General features: G+C 57.7%; 1 protein-coding gene across 7 annotated transcripts in view; it reads right to left on the minus strand.

The window, feature by feature from the left end:
- Nucleotides 1-18,353, minus strand: part of WHRN (whirlin) — a 92,877-nt gene that overhangs the window by 51,826 nt on the left and 22,698 nt on the right. For 6 of the 7 annotated variants that reach the window (XM_017350103.4, XM_017350105.4, XM_008273395.5 and 3 more), the window contains exons 2-3: nucleotides 13,765-13,983; nucleotides 3,840-3,965 (exon numbers count right to left, since the gene is read on the minus strand). In XM_017350103.4, the coding sequence (XP_017205592.3) occupies nucleotides 3,840-3,965; nucleotides 13,765-13,983 (345 nt within the window). The remainder of the gene's footprint in view (nucleotides 1-3,839; nucleotides 3,966-13,764; nucleotides 13,984-18,353) is intronic. The other variant, XM_017350106.4, reaches the window with a different exon arrangement.

Below are 18,353 nucleotides of genomic sequence, written 5' to 3' on the forward strand. Positions count from 1 at the left end.
TTTAGCAGGGAGCTGGATCAGAAGCGGAGCGGCTATCCAGTGCCCTGATATGGATGCTGGCATCTGAAGAGGGAGCCTAACCCTCTGTGCCACGACACTGGCCCTTGTCTTCTTGTAAATTTCAATTGCAATGCTTCTTCCTCCAGGAAGTCTTCCAGACATCCGAGACCTGGGCAGGTGTCCCCTCCTGTTGCACACTCGCAGGCTCCGTGTGCATCGCCACGGCCATAATCCCACGAATGGCTGTGCGATGTGTTTACGCCCACCACCTCTAGTCTTCCTGCTAGAACATAAACTGCAGGTCTGAGGCTGAATCTCTCTGGCTTGGCTCAGGGGGCAGAGCCAGCGTCTGTGCCAGTGAACACTTGCCAATTCGATGAGAAGGCAGGGAGGCGGCTTAGCCGGGACGCCTACACAAAGGAGGGATGCGCCGGCAGGTCACGGGCAAGCTTCTCTCTATGAACACGGAACCCACAGCGGGAGGAGCGTGGAGAATGATCTGGTGTCTAGGCACCCTCTGCCCCTCCCAGGCTGGGAAAACAGGCCGACCTAGGAGCAGACCTCCGAGACCACCCACACTGCATGGACACGCCCACCTTCACACACCTGCTCGGGGGCAGGTGCACGGCTCCTGTCTTCCCCCGCCCACGGCAACACCAGGCTGCCCGGGTTCAACCCCAGCTCTGACCTGAGAAAGAAGTTGACTCTGAGCTGTGCGAGCCTGGGTTTCTTCAGCTGTAGGCCAAGGAGGGGCAGGCTGGCGCCGTCACTGAGAGGAGCTGAAGCTGGTGACTGGGACGTGGGCTTGGAGGGGGCCTGTCAGCTCAAATCGAGCTCGGGCACTCCTCAGCCGGGTGAGGCCGCTTCACATTGCTCCTGAGTCTGTGGGCTCTAAGGTGGGGACAGGAACAGCCCTATGGAAATAGGTTGCTGCAAAACTTAGGAGGATGAATGGGAAGTTCGAAGCACAGTTGCCGACATGGCAGCGGCCCAACCAGAGGATGACAAGATGATGAAAGAGACCGCCCTTGGGAATCAGTGTCCCCCATTTCCCAACTCATTAAAACAAGAGATTTATTTCTTTGAAAAGCAGAGAACGAGAGAGACAGAGACAGAGAGAGAGAGAGAGAAATCTTCCATCCACGGGTTTACTCCCCCAGAAGGCCACAACAGCCAGGACAAAGTCAGGAGCCAGAAACTCCATTCAGGTATCCATATGGGTGCAGGTGCCCAAGTACTTGGGCCATCTTCCGCTACCTTCCCAGACGCACTAGCAGGGAGCTGGGCTGGAAGGGGAACAGCCGGGACTCAAACAGGCATCCTGATACGAGATGCCAGGGTCACAGGTGGCAGCTTCACCTTCTGCGCCAGGATGCCAAGCCCTTTCTCATTCATTTTTTTTTTAAAGATTTGATTTATTTACTTGAGAGGCAGAGTTATAGACACTGAGAGGGAGAGATAGAGAGAAGGGATTTCCATCTGCTGGTTCACTCCCCAAATGACCACAACAGCCAGAGCTGAGCCAATCTGAAGCCAGGAGCTTCTTCCATGTCTCCCATGCAGGTGCAGGGGCCCAAATACTTGGGCTGTCCTCTACTGCCCTCCCAGGCCAGACAGTTGGATCGGAAGAGGAGCAGCTGAGACTTGAATCCATGCCCATATGGGATGCCGGCGCCACAGGCAGAGGATTAACCTACTGCCACAGCGCCGGCCCCCCTCACTCAGTTTAAAAAAATCTTCTGTGTTTAGAAGTTGTCACCAGTCTTCGTTGGAATTTTGGGAGGAAGGCAATAGCATGAAAATTGCATACAGACTGAGTGCACTGTGGTCTGCCGGATTAGAGAGTCACAAAAGGGTGTCAGTGGGCAGGCTGGGGGAGACTGAACAGATCTGCAGTTTGTTTAAAAGTCTGATGCCAGTGTCAGGGTCTCAGAGCACTGCACCCCGGACACAGATGATGCCAACACCAGGGGAAACCAAGGGAGGGATACCTGGGAACTCCTTTTGCAACTAAATCTTAATGTGTCTAAAAGGACAAATTTATTAAATGAAACCTGTATGCGGAACATCACGAGACCATTTCCACTCGGAGTCCCAACGAGGTGCTGTTGAAAGCACAGTAAGTGACCGGGGTACCTCGATCAACTGGACCCACGTGGCATTTGCGGGGCACCTGCCGCCTCCCCAGCTGGCCTGGTTATGAGCCCAGCTGGGCCCAGACTCCAGGATGGGAATGCTGGCTTTGCCTCGTGTTAGCTCTGGGACTCTGAGTCTCAGCTGCTGCACCTGTGCAATGAGCCACAGAAAAGAACCTGCTTGCGGGGGCATCAGGAGATTTCACAACGGGGCAGTGTGGGGGGCCCGGAAGAGCACCAGGAAAGAAGAGACACAGCAAGTGCTCATTATGATGTTTCTAATACTAAGATGCTGACGACGACTTTCCTAGCACTCGAGCTGCTGTAACTAAGTACTTGTGAGTACTGTGCAGCTCATGGACACAGCCCTAGAGACTGCAAGGGCCAAGATCAAGGTGTCAGGGGGTGGCCCACTTCCTGGTTCACAGCTGGTGCCTCTGGCTGCATCTTCACACGGCACAAGGGGCGAGGGTCTCTTAAACAAGGGCGCGAGCTCCACTCATGAGGGCTGCACCTCATAACGTCGTCACCTCCCAAAGGGCACCCCCCCAACACCACCTCCTTGGGGTGAGGAGTTCAACAGGGGAGTTCACAGAGACACATTCGGTCCACAGCAGTGCTCACTATGATCAGTAACAATAACGTCCCTTTGTCCCTTGCGCCGCCCTTTCAGAAATCCTGGAAAGGGACACCCAGACAGGTGGAGGGCCCCCCACCCCAAGGTCCCACAGCTCAACTGGGCTTTGAGCCGGGCCTTCCTGACTGCAAGGCCAGAGCTCTTCGTCACCTTTTCTCCTTGCCTGTGTGGACGATCGAGCCGAGGGCACTCCAAGCCCCTGCTGCAGTCACAGTCTCACCTGTGCGTCAAGCCCCGGAGCCTTGCCCTCCACCCACGGTTCAGCCAACTGCTCCCTTTCTGCCCCAGCCCCCTTACTACCCACCTGTCTCACGCACGGTCCCCAACCCAGGCCTGGCTCCAACAGCACCCGCGCCACAGTCACCCTCCCGCACTGCTGCTGTGTTGGCATCCAGGGCATCAGGATTTCGACCAAGCACACGTCCTAGGTTCATTGTCCTCAGACACAGACTCTCTGCCTAAACAAGTTCCTGCCCACCCCACCCCCAAAGCACAGGTAGCATAAAGACCACGGCTTGGGTTCAAATCTGGCTCTGCAGCCCACCAGCTGTGTGAGCTTGGGTAGGCTGGGTCCACTACTCTGGGCCTCAGCTGGAAAATACAGGAAAAACAATCCGCCCCGCAGGGCAGCCCGAGTGTCTTCCGGGGAAGACACATGTGTGGTGCATCACAAAGGCTGGGCAGGCGGGTAGCCCTCCTGAAAACATGTGCTGATCACATCAGATCATTGCCGGCTCCCCGGACTCAATGCCAGCCCTGACGCTGCCCCGTGCAACCCACACCCCAGCCACAGCCTCCTCTCCTCTCCCATCTCCATGCACCATGAGAAACACGCAAGTCGGGGCCATCACAGACCTCAGCAGTGTTTACAAAACAGCAGTCAGGAGTAACTCCAGCCGGCCTGCTGCCCAGGACCAGAGGAGGCCCCTGCTGCTGCTCTGAGCCAGGGGACGGCTCCTCTGGCAGCAGGGCTCAGGGTGGGTGCTGACTGCACCGCTGAAGCCACAAAGAGCTCTGGGCCCGGGTCCTCCCCTCTCCCCGTCCCCCTTCACTCCCCCAACCCTCACCTTGAGCCCACTGCCTTCCGCTTCAGAGCCTGGGTCCACACCGGTGATGTAGATGCCCAGGCCGTACTCAGCTCCCCCTCGGATGGTGAGGCCCAGGGAGCGGCCATCACCCAGCAGCAGGTTCACCTGCAACAGGGAGACACAGCATTAGCAGGCTTTGGACAGCCAGGCCCTCGGCTTGGGAAGAGGCAGCCGCGGGGCCCTCCAGGAGAGGCTGGCGGCAGACTCTGGGAGGCTGCCTTAACCACGCAGGCACCTGCAGGACTGTATGGGTCCTGGGCATGAGAGGGGGATCGGCGGAGAAAGTGTGAACCCAGCCCAGAGCCAAACCCGCCTCACCACACAGGCAGCCTCGATGGCACACTGAGTGACTTGGAGCATGGTGTGCCTGCCCTAGGGGACAGGCAGGGGCAGGGACCTTCGGCTCCAGGCAAGGCCACACCGTTGGCTTTCTGCCTCTGAAAAGTGACTTTTCGGTGCACTGTTCCGCCCAAGCTACGGGGACAAGCCTGTGACACGGATTCTCTCAGTGAACTCCTCAACCCCCTGGTGGTGAAGAAGAGAGACTCTGGTCTAAGCTGCCCAAGGGAGGACCCAGCTGGGAGACCTTGGGCAAGTTACTTAACTTCTCTGGGCCCCATCTGAAAATGAGGATGAAAATCAGACTGCCTGCCTTGTAAGGTTATTGGATGGAGGATCAAATTAGGAGAGCAAGGAGAGTCTGCAGATGAGGTTCCAGCCCACAGCAAGTGCGCAATTAACACTGGCCACTGCACAACCAAGTGGCCCTGTTAAATAACCCGCGTGCAGGGTTCTGCCCGCTTCTGGAGCCCAGAGCTCTCCAGGCTTGGTTTCTCCGCTGGCTGGGACCAGGCTGCAGCAGCTCGGCTCCCTCCTGACTGCCAGAGGGTGTCGGGAAAGGGCCTGGCAGCCAGGGCCTCCTCCGTTTGCTCCTAAGGCGACAGCTCCCCCGTAAGACAGGGTGGCCCATCCGGCAGGACAGAGCCGGGGAGGCCCAGCCCCCTGGGGTCTGGGGCTGGCACGGGGTTCCTCCTCAGGCAGATCCGACCACAGCGGCAGGAAGGGCACAGAGCTTGGGGCGGGGAGACTCACGCGCAGTTACCCGGAGCTGTGAGAGAGGCAGATGGGCTCCTGCAGACAGCGGGCTCCGCGGACACTGGAGGGCAGCCCCTGGGACGTGCCCTCCCCGCCCTGATGCAGTGCTGCCTCCAAGCCCACAGGGGCCCAGCCCAGTCCCTGGTCACACGCAGGTGCCCCTGGGGGGTGCCACGGTGTGGGGCTGCTGCAGGTTAATCCTGGCAACAACACCTGCTGCGTGCGTGGCCTCCGGCAGGCAGCTTCACCTCTCTGTGCCTCGGTTCCCTCGCTGAAATACCAGGAGACACAACACACAGGCGAAGCTGCTTCAGAGTTCCTGGAGGCGCGGGGGTGGCCTGGCGGTAAAGACGCCTGTGTCCTCTATCAGAGGACCGGGGTTCCACTCCTGTCGCTCCCCCTCTTCGTGGAGGAACGACACAGGACCCTGCGCTGTTCTTTCGTCTGCTCGGCCCTCCCCGGGATTGCTGCTGGTTCTTCCCGGGTTGGCTACTATCCCTTCCACCTCCGTGGAAGGGCAGTTCCCCCTGGCCGCATTCCCCACTTCCGCAGGGGAGCGGCACACCGCCGGCCGGCTCTTCTCGGGGGCTGCACGGGTTCCCTTAGATGTTCCCCATAGATGTTCCTGGTGCATGCCATCTCTCTCCTCCTTTATAGTCCTCCTCCGCCAATCCCAACTCGGCTGCCCACACGCCGAGTACGCTGCTCTCCAATCAGGAGCAAGTCCTACAGTTAATTGGTTGAACTGGAGGCAGCTGTGCGGAAGCTGTTTACTTCTCTCCCAGCGCCATATTGTGGGAGAGCAGATGCATAGAATAAGTCTTAATTCCAGTAACTCAGTCTAGTCCGGATTGCTCCCCACAGATCCCCCTTTCTTTTTATTTTTTGGCGTTGATACGCGCCTGTCTTCGGTGTCCCGCGGCACACACTCTGCTCTACTTGCTAGAGTTGCCACAGGCTCTTACAAGTCCTATCAATCAGGCAAACCGAATCCGGGTCCTCTCTTCGCCATGTTGTGAGGAGGTTTTTAGGCGCTGATGCGTGCCTGTGTTCGGTGACCTGCAGCGCATGCTCTGCTCTGCTAGAACTGCCTGCAGGTGCTTACAAAACCTATCAGGCAAACCGAATCCAAGCCTTCTCATTGCCGTATTGTGGGGGAGACTTATTAGTGTTGGTTCGTGCCTATCTTCGGTGACCTGCAGCTCATACTCTGGTCGAGCTGCTTGCTGGCGCTTACCGCCTTAATCAGGCAGACCGAATCCAAGCTTTCTCATTGTTGTATTGTGGGGAAGCTTTACTGATGTTAATTCGTGCCTGTCTTCGGTGACCTGCGGCGCATAAGCTGCTAGCCGCCGCAGGTGCTCATCGTGCTCATCGCCTCACTTAATCAGGCAGACCGAATCCAAGCTCTCACATTGCAGTGCTGTAGGGAGGCCTTTCTATTTCTCTATTTCTCTATCTCCGGGCATTCCTATTTCTCCCATTTTACTTCTATCTTCCAGCATTCCCATTTCTCTCATTTTACTTCTAAACTTCTGTTTCTCTTATCCCTGCGGCTTCCCGGCGGCGCCCGCCCCGAGGCTGCTTCTCGGCACCTCGCCCCGCGGCAGCTTCACGGCTCTGCGCGGCTTCCCGGCGCCTCGCCCCGCCGGCGCCCGCCCCGCGGCGGCTTCACAGCTCTGCGAGGCTTCCTGGCGCCTCGCCCCGCCGGCGGGTTCCCGGCTCTGCGCGCACGCTCCGCGGTCTCCACGCACTTCGCGCCCGCACCACGGCCTCGCGCCAACGCCCCGTGCTCTCTCTGCACGCGGCGGCTTCCGCGAATGTTTCCGCCACCACCGGCATTCAGTCCAAGTTCCCCGGACTAACCTGGCGAATCCTGGCGGCCCACGTCTCTGCCTCTGGTTCCAGATCTTCGCTTCTTGCTCCCCGGGGTGACTTGAAGAATTCCCAGGTGGCTTATATCTCCGCCTCGGCCTGCACTCGTGGCTTCATCCTCCCTAACATTTTTCTCTACCCGGTATGTTTCCTTAAGTTTTCTTCCAACAATATTCCTCTCATTTCTCCTGGCTTCTCCCCACAGTCCGTATCCGAGTCCAAGCCTCCTCCAGGTTTCACTTTCGCTTTCAATCTCCTAGCTTCCCCGCCATAGTCCGCATCCGAGTCTATGAAAGCTTTCACTTTCGCTTTCAATCCTAACTTCTTTCCCACAGTCCATATCCGAGTCTCTGCCTAGGCTTTCAATAGCTTCTTCCGGCACCTAGGCTCTTTGCTAGTCTCTCTCTCCGGTATTTTCCTGCTTCTTCCCTCCTAGGTTTCCTATCCGTGTTAGGTTTCCTATCCGAGCTAGGTTTCCTATCCGAGTCACGGCACCATTATGTCGCTCCCCCTCTTCGTGGAGGAACGACACTAAGCCCTGCCTAGGCTTCATATCCGAGTCACGGCACCATTATGTCGCTCCCCCTCTTCGTGGAGGAACGACACAGGACCCTGCGCTGTTCTTTCGTCTGCTCGGCCCTCCCCGGGATTGCTGCTGGTTCTTCCCGGGTTGGCTACTATCCCTTCCACCTCCGTGGAAGGGCAGTTCCCCCTGGCCGCATTCCCCACTTCCGCAGGGGAGCGGCACACCGCCGGCCGGCTCTTCTCGGGGGCTGCACGGGTTCCCTTAGATGTTCCCCATAGATGTTCCTGGTGCATGCCATCTCTCTCCTCCTTTATAGTCCTCCTCCGCCAATCCCAACTCGGCTGCCTACACGCCGAGTACGCTGCTCTCCAATCAGGAGCAAGTCCTACAGTTAATTGGTTGAACTGGAGGCAGCTGTGCGGAAGCTGTTTACTTCTCTCCCAGCGCCATATTGTGGGAGAGCAGATGCATAGAATAAGTCTTAATTCCAGTAACTCAGTCTAGTCCGGATTGCTCCCCACACACTCCTGCCTCTGACTCCTGCCTCCAGCTTCCTGCTATGCACACCCTGGGAGGCGGCAGGTGATGGCTCAAGGAATTGAGCCCCCGGGGAGAGCTGGAGGGAGTTCCTGGTTTCAGCCCCCACCGCTGTCCAGCAGCTGTTACAGACACTGGGGAAGTGAATCAGCAGCTGGGGGTTCTCTTTGTATGTCTGTCTCTGTCTCTCCAATAAACAACTTTTAAAGTCCAGGGGAAACGGAATTAAAAGTTTATTTGGGGAGCTGGCGCTGTAGCATAGAATGTGAAGCCTCTCCCTCTAGTGCTGGCATCCTATGTGGGTGCCGGTTCTAGTCCCGGCTGCTGCATTTCCGATCCGGCTCTCTGCTATGGCCTGGGAAAGCAGCAGAAGATGGCCCAAGTGCTTGGGCCCCTGTATCCATGTGAGAGACCAGGAGGAAGCTCCTGGCTCCTGGCTCCTGGCTTTAGATCAGCCCAGCTCTGGCCATTGTGGCCATTTGGTAGTGAACCAGCATACAGATCTCTCTGTCTCTCCTTCTGTCTGTCTGTAACTCTGCCTCTCAAATAAATTAAAAAAAAAAAAAAAAAAAGACCTCTCCTTAAAAAAAAAAGTTCGAGTGCAAAATGTTGTACAATCCACATACCATTTTTTCAGGATATGCATTTTCCATGAACTTTTCGAAGGGCCCTGGTACTTCACCGTGTTGCTGCAAAGGATGAACGGACCCCTTCCATAGAGCGCCCACACAGAGGACGCCCTCACAGGATGCTGGCTACTGCGACCTGCGACACAGCATCCAGGACAGGCCATGAGGCCAGGCTTCTGCAGGTGCACGCTGGCGAGAGTGGCAGGGCCTTCCTCCCAGGCAGGACGCGCGTAGGCTACCCGATGCCCGGCTCCAGGCAGACACCTGCCAAAGCTCAGGTCCACGCAGGCTGTGCTGGGCACAAGAAAGGGAGACTCTCAGAGGCTCCTGACACTGCAGGGCAGTGAGACAAGGCCAAGAGGAAGCATGGGTCTGTGTGGGCCTCCTGGGAAGGTGACCAAGGCACTCGGCCCCCAGGGGCTGCGGGCGCCGGCAGCTGACAGCTGACAGCTGGATGCAGGGCTGCCCCCTGCCCCCATCACACCTTTTCTCCATCCAACGCCAGGTGGACGGGGCGGTCAAGAGCCAACGCTGCCTCAGTTCAGGACGACTCTGCTCTGGAGCCCCCGTGGGACCAGCCCGGGCTTGCTGTGCGGGTGCTGCAGCCCCCTCCTCCCTCGGCCCAGGCCCGTGTCCCTCACTCCTCCCCCAGCGCTGGCCCCAGGGTACTGCACTGCTGTGTGGGAAAGCCGTGCAAGCGAGGGGCTTCAGACTGCACAGCCTGATTCTCCCAAGGGGGCTGGCAGGACCACGGCCCTTCTGGAGGCCCTAGGGGTGACCCTGGGGTGACCTTGTGACCTGCTTGTCCCAGCTCCTGGGCTCATGGCGCCACACTCCCTCTGCAATGCCAGCAGCGCAGTGTCCCCTGGCCCCTCCCTCTCTCTGTTCCCCTTACCACATCTCCCTCCACCTGCATGGACGCTGTGATGCCCCCCGGGCCACCCGGCTACCGCAGGCCAGCCCCCACCTGGAGGTCCTTCTCTTTACCACGCCTGCCAAGTCCTTTCTGCCACTAAGGTACCCTGTGCAGGTTCTAGGGACCTGGAGGTGGGACATCTTTGGGGACACTGCTGCCTTCCAGAGACGTCTCTCAGGGCAGTCCTGGGAGCCTGGCTGCAGGTGCAGCTCCTTAGAAACACGGCCCCAAAGGCTGAGGGGCTGTGGGAGAGGTTGTGAGACAGGTAGTGCTGTGGCCACCGCGTGTGCTAAAGCCCAGTTATAGGCCGGGGTGCAGCTCCACACAGCCACAGCGAAGCCGGACCCAGGGTGGGGGCAGGGGCGTGCTCGGCCTGCGGGGGCCTGAGCCAAGCAGAGGGCCTGGAAAGCAGCAGGTGCCTGGCAGGTTCACACGCAGATTCCAAGAGACTCCTGGGGGTTGGGGGTGCAGGTGCAGGAGAGGGGAGACCAAGCCAGGCCTGGCCTCAGGGGCTCAGCTCGCAGGGCCCCTGCCCCTAGTAGGCCTGCACCTAGTAGGAGAAAGCCCTTCTGCCCCCTCCATCCACTCTGCTTTGGAGCAGGTTGGAAGGGGCTGTGATGGCAGGGGCACATGCTGCCATGCTGCAGCCATGAAGCAACAAGCCTGGGGATGCTGCTTGTTTAGCCCAAGAAGGAGAGGGAGGAGAGACTTGCGACCTGGCCCACCACACCTGAAGACAACAGACCCCGTTCATGGGGCGAGGGAAGGGACTTCCAAAAGCTCCCAGGAAAAGAGAGTGAACTGGCGATAGGCAGCGCCCATGACCTTTCTGAAGGCCCCTTGCACAAGCACCTGCAATACAGGTGTGCTGCTACCTGCAGCCAGACACAACCCTAGCTGCAGGTGCACTGTGGGGACATTGTGGCCATCAGGGCTGCTGGGCTCCCTGCATCCACCCCTGTTCTACCTGCAGCCTGAGTGGACCCGCAGAACCTCACCTGCTTCTGGCCCCTCTGCTGCTCTAAGCTCTGCCGGGGCTCCTGTTGCACTCAGGGTGCACCCCACAGACACAGCCTGAAGCCACTGCTGCCACCTCACCCTCTGCTCACCCTCAGAAGGGCCCTGCCACTGCCCTCAAGGCCTCCCCAGCCAGGCGCGCCCTGCCCCCACAGGGTGGGCATCCGTGGGCACTCCCTGAGGCCATCCCTGCACCCCTGTGACCCCTCCCCATGCCCTGTCTCGCCCTCCTCCCTCAACACTGCAATCTTCTACCTTTTACTCGAATGTCCTATCACACACGAGCAGGTGAGCCCTTGGCAGTGGCCATCTTCACCTGTCCACTACTATTCCCAGTTTCTGGAACAGTTCTGGGCCCATTATAGGGGCTCAGCAAACATCTGGGGGGGAGGTACCAAATGCACATAGCACCCGATTGGCACTGGTGAACTGACAGCTGCTACCGGCTACTGTGTCCCAGGCACCGAACTCTGTGTGTGATTACTAATCCTTCAATCAGCCCCCTGTGGCTGGTGTGATGATCCCCAAACCACACTCAGGGACACTTACAGGACTCGTGCAAGGTTAAGTGACTTGCACAAGGTCGCAGTCAGGAAGTTCTGAAGATGGGTTTCAAGCCCAGCACCACCGAGCCCAAAGGCCCCTTCCTCCCAAGCTAAGCTGAAGGGCAGGTCCCATCTTGTTTCTGTAATGGAGCTTGGAGGAGCTGTGGGTGCTGCAGGACTGGGGACCGTGGGGTGTGGACACCACAAGGGACACAGGAGGCCACCATAGGCTCCTGGACAAAGGAGCAGGTGGAAGTTGTGGGGCGTCTGAGTCCTGGCTCTCCCTGACCCCACCACGTCTCTAAGTGGATTCCCGGAGCTGACCACGAAGACCGGTGCACAGAGCAGGCACGCCCTGCTGTCTGCAGTATTACACGGTGAGACCAGGCTGCTGGGGAGAAGAGAAGCAGAGCCCCCCAGGCGGCATGCCCAGGATCCGGCAGCGAGGGCTACAGAGACTTGAGCCCACACCCCTCGCCATCTGGGCAATGAGGCTTTTACACCGTGCCAACGCTGTGGCATAGTGGGTTAAGCTGCCGCCTGCAATGCCAGCATCCCATACGAGAAATGGTTCGAGTCCCAGCTGCTCCACTTCTGATCCAGCACCCTGCTAGTGGCTTGGGAAAGCAGCAGAAGATGGTCCAAGTGCTTGGACCCCTGCACCCACATGGGAGACCCAGAAAAAGCTCCTAGATCCTGGCTCTGGTTTGGCCCAACTTTGGCCATTGCAGCCATTTGGGGAGTGAACCAGCAGATGGAAGATCTTGCTCTCTCTCTCTCTTTTTCTCTCTCTTGGTCTCTCCCTTTCTCTCTGTAACTCTGCCTTTCGAATAAATAGATAAATCTTAAAAAAAAAAAAAAAAAAAAGTCACCCAGGCAGCAGAATTTTGTTACAGCAACAACAGGAAATGGACCGAGCCAAAACTGTCCATGCTTGTGTCTCTTTCGGCCTCCCTCTCCTACCACCTCCATACTCACTGGACACTTCCCTGGGTGAGCCCCAGCTCCTGTGTCCACAGCTTTATTTGCACCCCCCCAAGAACACACTCAGGCGCACCAGAGGAGCTCGGTACACACAGGTGCCTCGCTGACTCGGTCCTGGTTACGGCTCGGCTGGGCCTCGGACTCCTTGTCTATAAAAAGAGGTGGCAACACTGACCCTGCAGGGCAGCTTGGGCACACAGGGAGCCCCTGGCCAACGGCACTCACTACTTTAAGCTCCTGCCTCACACAGAAAAAAAGCAAGTTCTCAGTCAGTGCTGGAAGCTGGCCTTGAACCTGACTCCATGTCACAGGCAGTGCTCTCTAGAGATGGCCAGAGAGCAACCTCCCCTGGCGCCCCCTTAAGAAAGCCCCAGTGGATTGCACGGTGCAGAGCAGCCAGCTAGGCCGTCTCTGCCAGCTCCAGCCAGCGGCCCCAGTGGCCACCACACTCTGCAGGCTGACGTCTGTGCAAAGCCCAGATGCGTTAAATCAACACTAGGGTTTTATCAACTGGAAAAGGAAAGCTGAGAAAGTCTCCCGAGGGACGGCGGGTTGCCCGGAGCCCCAAGCTGCGCGGCCTCCTGGCTGTCAGTGTCAAGGTCCCAGGACACCAGAGAGCTGCCAGCCGGAGTCACGCTCTCGGTCCCAGAGACACCAGTGGGACACAGCGCCAACACCACGCAGAGAGAAGGTGGAACCATCAGGGGACCACTTCAGTCTTTTTGGAAACACAGGCCAGGTCTGGCCTTCCTCAGGTGGCGACACCCCACAGTGCGCTGGGCCACAGAATCTGGGAGGTCCTGTCCATCAAAGTGCCCCCGCCAGCCAATCACGTGCCCCCTCCCGGGTACGCGGACCTAGAGGGCAGGACAGAGAGGACACAAGGGTGGATGCCCCCTCCCCAGAGCCCCAGCTTCACTCCCTGGCTGCCCACGGCCTCCCGACGCCGTCCAACTTTGTGGAAGTTGGCCAGCCTGGGTTTCTGTCACTGAAGACCCAAGCGCACATGGCCAAGGGTGCTGTGTGGCCTGGAGGCCTGGCAGCTCCATGTGGCCACACGCTGGGGTCTGGGCCGTGGGAATTCTATCCCCTGTATCTTAAAAGGATGCCCTGGGATCTCTCTCTTCCCCTTTCCTGGGGGCTAAACCAGGCAGCTGGAGGGGCCAAACTCTAGCAGGTGGTACTCAGAGGGCACGAGTCTGGAGAGACTGGAGGCTCCCCTCTCTTCCACTACATGCAGGAGAAAGGCCTCTCACGCAGATCCCAGAACCTTGGCTCTTCTCCTGTGTCAGCTTAGGCTGCTTCATACTCTATGCTGCATAGATCGAAAAGCAAAGAAAAAGGGGGCTGTGCTGTGGCGCAGCAGATAAAGCTGCCACCTGCGACGCAGGCATTCCATATCGGCACCGCTTCAAGTCCTGGCTGCTCCATTTCCAATTCAGCACCCTACTAATGGCCTGGGAAAGCAGAAGATGGCCCAGTGCTTGGGCCCCTGTACCAACATAGGAAACTAGGATGAAGCTCCTGGCTTCAGCCTGGCCCAGCCCTGGCCATTGCAGCCATCTGGGGAATGAACCAGCAGATGGGAGACATCTCTCTCTCTCTCTCTCTCCTCTCTCTCTGTAACTCTGACTTTCCAATACAATAAGTAAACCTATTTTATTAAAGCAAAGGCAAAAGACAGAACACAAAACTGTTCAGAAAGGACTGGAGGGACCGCACAGAGCCTTCCTTCCAGGCTCATGGAAGCAGAAGCGGTGTTTCTGGCCCGGGAGCTTACCTTCTTCTCATCCCCGCCCTGCAAGAGGTGCAAGGCACTCCTGCGCTCACCGTCGGGCTGCCTCAGGGCGCTGCCGTGGGGCTGGGGCAGGCCGGCCGGCGGGGAGATGCTGCGGCCTTGGGGGTCCACCCAGGTGTAGATGTGGTTGGTGATGCAGCCCCCGGGGATGCGCCCCGCTGAGTACACCGACAGCACCAGCTTCTTGGAGCCCTTGAGCGCCTAGAGAGACAGGGACACAGGGGTTACAAGCAGCCAGGTGGCGTAAGGGACCCCCCACCCCGCCCGGCCCCGCTTCCCAGACAGGCAATATTCTGCATGGATGTCACAGCTGGTGTCGGAGGGATGAAGTGTGTCCAATGGGACTCACGGCGAGGAGACCCTGAAGCTGTGTCTCTTTCCCTCTGGCCTTCGCCCACTGTACCTATCCTTGTGCTCATATGCTTTGCACCCTTTTTTTATGATTTTATTTATTTATTATTTATTTGAAAGGCAGAGTGACACAGAAAGATGGAGACACACACACATGCAGAGAGACAGGGACAGAGAGAAAAAGGGGTCTTCCACCCGTTGGTTCACTCCCCCAACGGCCTGGACGGTCAGGGCTGGGACAGGCTGCAGCCAGGAGCCAGCAAGTCCATTGGGGTCTCCCATGTGTGTGCCAGGAGTCTGAGCACTTGGACCATCTTCCACTGCCTTCCCAGGCACATTAGCAGGGGGTTGGATCAGAAGTGCAGCAGCTGGGACTCGAAAAGGTGCTCCCATAGGGGATCCTGCATTGCAGGCGGTGGCTTAACCACCTGCATCACAGCTGCACCAGTCCACTCTGCACCCTTTCAATGGGAAAACCTTAGCCAAGAATACAAGTACAACTGGCTCTCTGCAGCCATGGGTTCACCAACGGGGCACCAAAAATATCTTCTAAAAAAACTGTATCTGGTTTGGGGCAGAGGTTAAGATACTGCTTGAGATGCCTACATCCCATATCAGAGTCCTGGCTCTATTTCTGAACCAGCTACCTAATGCGTACCCTGGGAGGGAGCAGGTGATGGCTCAAGTGCTTAGCTCCCTGCCACCCACGTGGGAGACCAGGGGTCCTGGCCCAGTCCCAGCTGCTGCAGTTGGGGAGTGAATCAGTGCATGTAAGCTTTCTGTCTCTTTCTCTGCCTTTAAAATAAAATAAATAAAATCTAAAACCAAAACTGCATCTGTACCGAACATGTACAGGCTTTTTTCGTGTCACGATCTCCTATGAAACAGTCTAACAACTATTTACACAGCATTAGGTGTTATAAATAACTTAGGGAAAGACTTAAAGTGCAAGTATACTGGCGGACATGCAGAGGTTATGAACAAGTTATGTCCTCTTATATAAGGCACTTAAGCATCCAAGGAGTTTGGTATCCATGGGGCATCCTGGAACCAATCTCCCCGGGAGACACCTAGGGACGATGGCACATGCTGAGCCCTGGGAGCTTCCGTAGTGGGTCGCCGAACCAGGCGGTGGTGTTAGGGACTCCAGGGAAACATCAGACAAGAGGGTCAAGCAAAAAAAGCATTGGTAATAGCCACAGCCTCCCGTCTGCAAAGGGGCTGGTGGGCCAGGCACACTGCTCTGCACCTGCCCGGCCGTATCTCATGGAATCCACACAGGATCCACACTGTGGGTGGGAACCTCACCACTCAGATGAAGAAATGGAGGAAAATCATCTGCCTACACAGCTATTAAGGGGTTCCTCCCACAGCCACCTGTACTAGAAACAGCTGGGGGACAGAACAAGCACACAGACCGGGAAGCCCAAAGACCACATCATGGGGTGGAAGCTGAGATGGACCACACCGCCAGGCACTGGTGGCTGAGACAGGGCAGTTCACCCCGGGAGCCTGTCACTCAGCATCTGGACAAGCAGCAGACACGCCCGATGCCAGTGTCTCCCCGACTTCTATACATTGAAGTCCAGCCCACAACACGGTGGTGACGTGAGGATGGAGCCTCGGAGAGGCAATGAGAGGAAGTCACAGTGGGACCCACAGCTTTGTGAGAAGAGGGACCACAGCTTGCCCTCAGTCCTCCGTGGGAGGACACAAAGAGACAACCACAGCCACACCAGGCTGGCACCCTGCTCTCAGGCGTGCAGTCCCCAGAAGCAGGAGGAAACACACTGCTGTGGCTCAGCATCCCCGGTCTACGGCGTTCGGCTGTGGCAGCCCCAGCCGGCTAACACACCCCGTGACGGGGCTGGCTGTGTGCATAAGAGGTGGCATCCATGCGTGGTGAAATTTTATGCTGCTGTTAAAATCCTATCGACCACGCGTTTGTAACGCTATGGAACTGTGAGATATTGTGATGATCAGTCGGGCCAGAAGGCTGCTACCCAGTCAGGTCTTACCGTGTGATCTCAGTGATGTTAAGGGAAAAATCACACAGAAAAGAACAAAACAGACAGGCACTGTGCTAAGATGCGTGCAGCGCTCTCTGGCCGGCAGGATGCTGAGTGATGAGATTTTGTTCTTCCTGTCTCTCAATATTTTCCAAATGTTCCACACTGAGGGTATGTGGCTCTCAACATCAAAAGAAAATAGTACTCTTAAGAATGAGGAGGTTGGGCTGGTGCTGTGGTGTAGCGGGTAAAGCTGCCACCTGCAATGCCAGCATCCCACATGGATGCCGGTTCGAGTCCCGGCTGCTCCACTTCTGATCCAGCTCTCTGCTAATGGCCTGGGAAAGCAGTGGAAGATGGCCGAAGTGCTTGGGCCCCTCTGCCCACATAGGAGACCCAGGAAAAGCTCCTGGCTCCTGGCTTTGGCCTGGCCCAGCCCTGGCTGCTGCAGCCATCTGGGGGAATGAACCAGCAGATGAAAGATCTCTGTCTCTCTGTGTCTCTCACTGTTAACCCTTTCAAATAAATAAATAAATCTTAAAAGAATAAAAGAAGGGGAGGGAGACACTCAGCCTCGGCGGCCCTGTGCCTGCCAGTCCCCCACCCTGCAATCCATGTCTGCAGATGGGGTGACCGGGGCCTGGGCTCGTGGATGCATGGGAGCCCTGGCCGGGCAGGAGTACAGGAGAGGGGACTCTCCGACACTTGGTCCTCTCCCAGAGGAGGAAGATGCCAGGGCCCGCCTCCCCTCACCGCTAACTGGCAGTCCCAGTGCAGGGCTAATGAGAGGATGGCGGCTCTCCAAAGCTCTGCTCGTGGAGATTTCTGAGATGAGGAGCAGGGAGAGATTTAGTGTTCTTCTAGCATCCCCCGGGGCGTCCTGCCGGAACAGTCAGGACAATCAGACGTCTGTGAAGCTGCAGGCGCGGGGCCGGCCAGAAGTGGAAAGTGGGGCCCAGGAGGCAGATGGCGTCAGCTGGAGCCTAGGCCACCGTGTCCCCCCAAGCCCCTCCAGTCTCCCCGACCCCTCCTCCTGCCCACTGCTTCCCCTCCCTCAGCGCAGAGCTCGCTCTCCCACCTGGCCTGCCTCCTCCTCTGCTCGCTCCGGGACACACTGTGAGAGGAAGCTCTGCCTGCATTGACCAAGGGCCGACAGAGGGCCTACTGTGTGCAGGCCTAGAGGGGACACAGCGGGCATATCTCGTGTCTCTTGCAGCCCAGTGAGGGACAAGGCATCTCTAGGTGTACGGTAGTTCCTTGCGCTGCTTGCATCTGGTAAAAAATACGACCTCATCCAGAGCACACAGTAGGTCCCTGTGAGATCTGTGTCCCAGAAGAGGTGAGGCATCGCCCGGCACATAGTAGGTCCTAAGAAAAGACGGGCCTGACTGGACAAGAAAATAAACCCTGCCCCCAGAGGGAGCCCCGACCTCCACAGGCACTGTGCTGTGGCTGCTTCTGGACGGCTAGAGTTGAAGGCAGAAGAATTTCTGGGGAGGGAACACACTGGGGTCGTGGCATCAGGCGCAACAACACTCAGGCGGCACCTCTGCCTCTGCTTAGCTCAGAGTCCTGGGCCTACAACTGGCTCCAAACAGGACTAGCAGGTGAGAGACAGGAGGACAACAGCCCCCCCCTGGGCAGCATGGATTACACGCGGCACTGCACGTGACATCCTGAGCCTCTGCACACAGTAGGAGCGCAGCAAATGACAGAGCCCTCCCAACCCTCTCTGCTCCATGGGGTCTCCATGGAGAAGGAAAACCAGGCCACAGCAAAGCACTGTCCAAGGAGTTAAATGGAGAGCGAGGCCGAGACTGGAAAACAATGCACGGAGCGTCATTCGTATTCTTTATCGCCGGCAACAGTAGATCCTCCTGGCCAGTTCTATAAATAGGCAAGCGGCAACCTTGAGAAAGGAGAGGAGGTGAACGCCTTTGATGAGAACACCACAGCGAGCTGGTGCGCAGAGGGCTTGGGAGGTGGCCAGTGTGCCACGGAAGGGGGTGTGGGTACGGCAGGCACAGCCCAGGCCATGCGCGGAGGCCGGCGACGCCCCATCCCATCTGACAGCCACTCAGGCTTAGCCCGTTCGGGACCCTTGGATGCTGACTGCTCTTTGGAGACAGGCGCACCTTGCACAGGGTCCAGGGGAGCGGGACTATCATCATCCTTGGCTGCTTGCCTTATTTTTCTGGCAAAACCCAAGAA

This window comes from Oryctolagus cuniculus, chromosome 1, assembly GCF_051225735.1.
Source record: "Oryctolagus cuniculus isolate XC-2025 breed Fujian yellow rabbit chromosome 1, ASM5122573v1, whole genome shotgun sequence".
Classification (NCBI taxonomy): Eukaryota; Metazoa; Chordata; class Mammalia; order Lagomorpha; family Leporidae; genus Oryctolagus; species Oryctolagus cuniculus.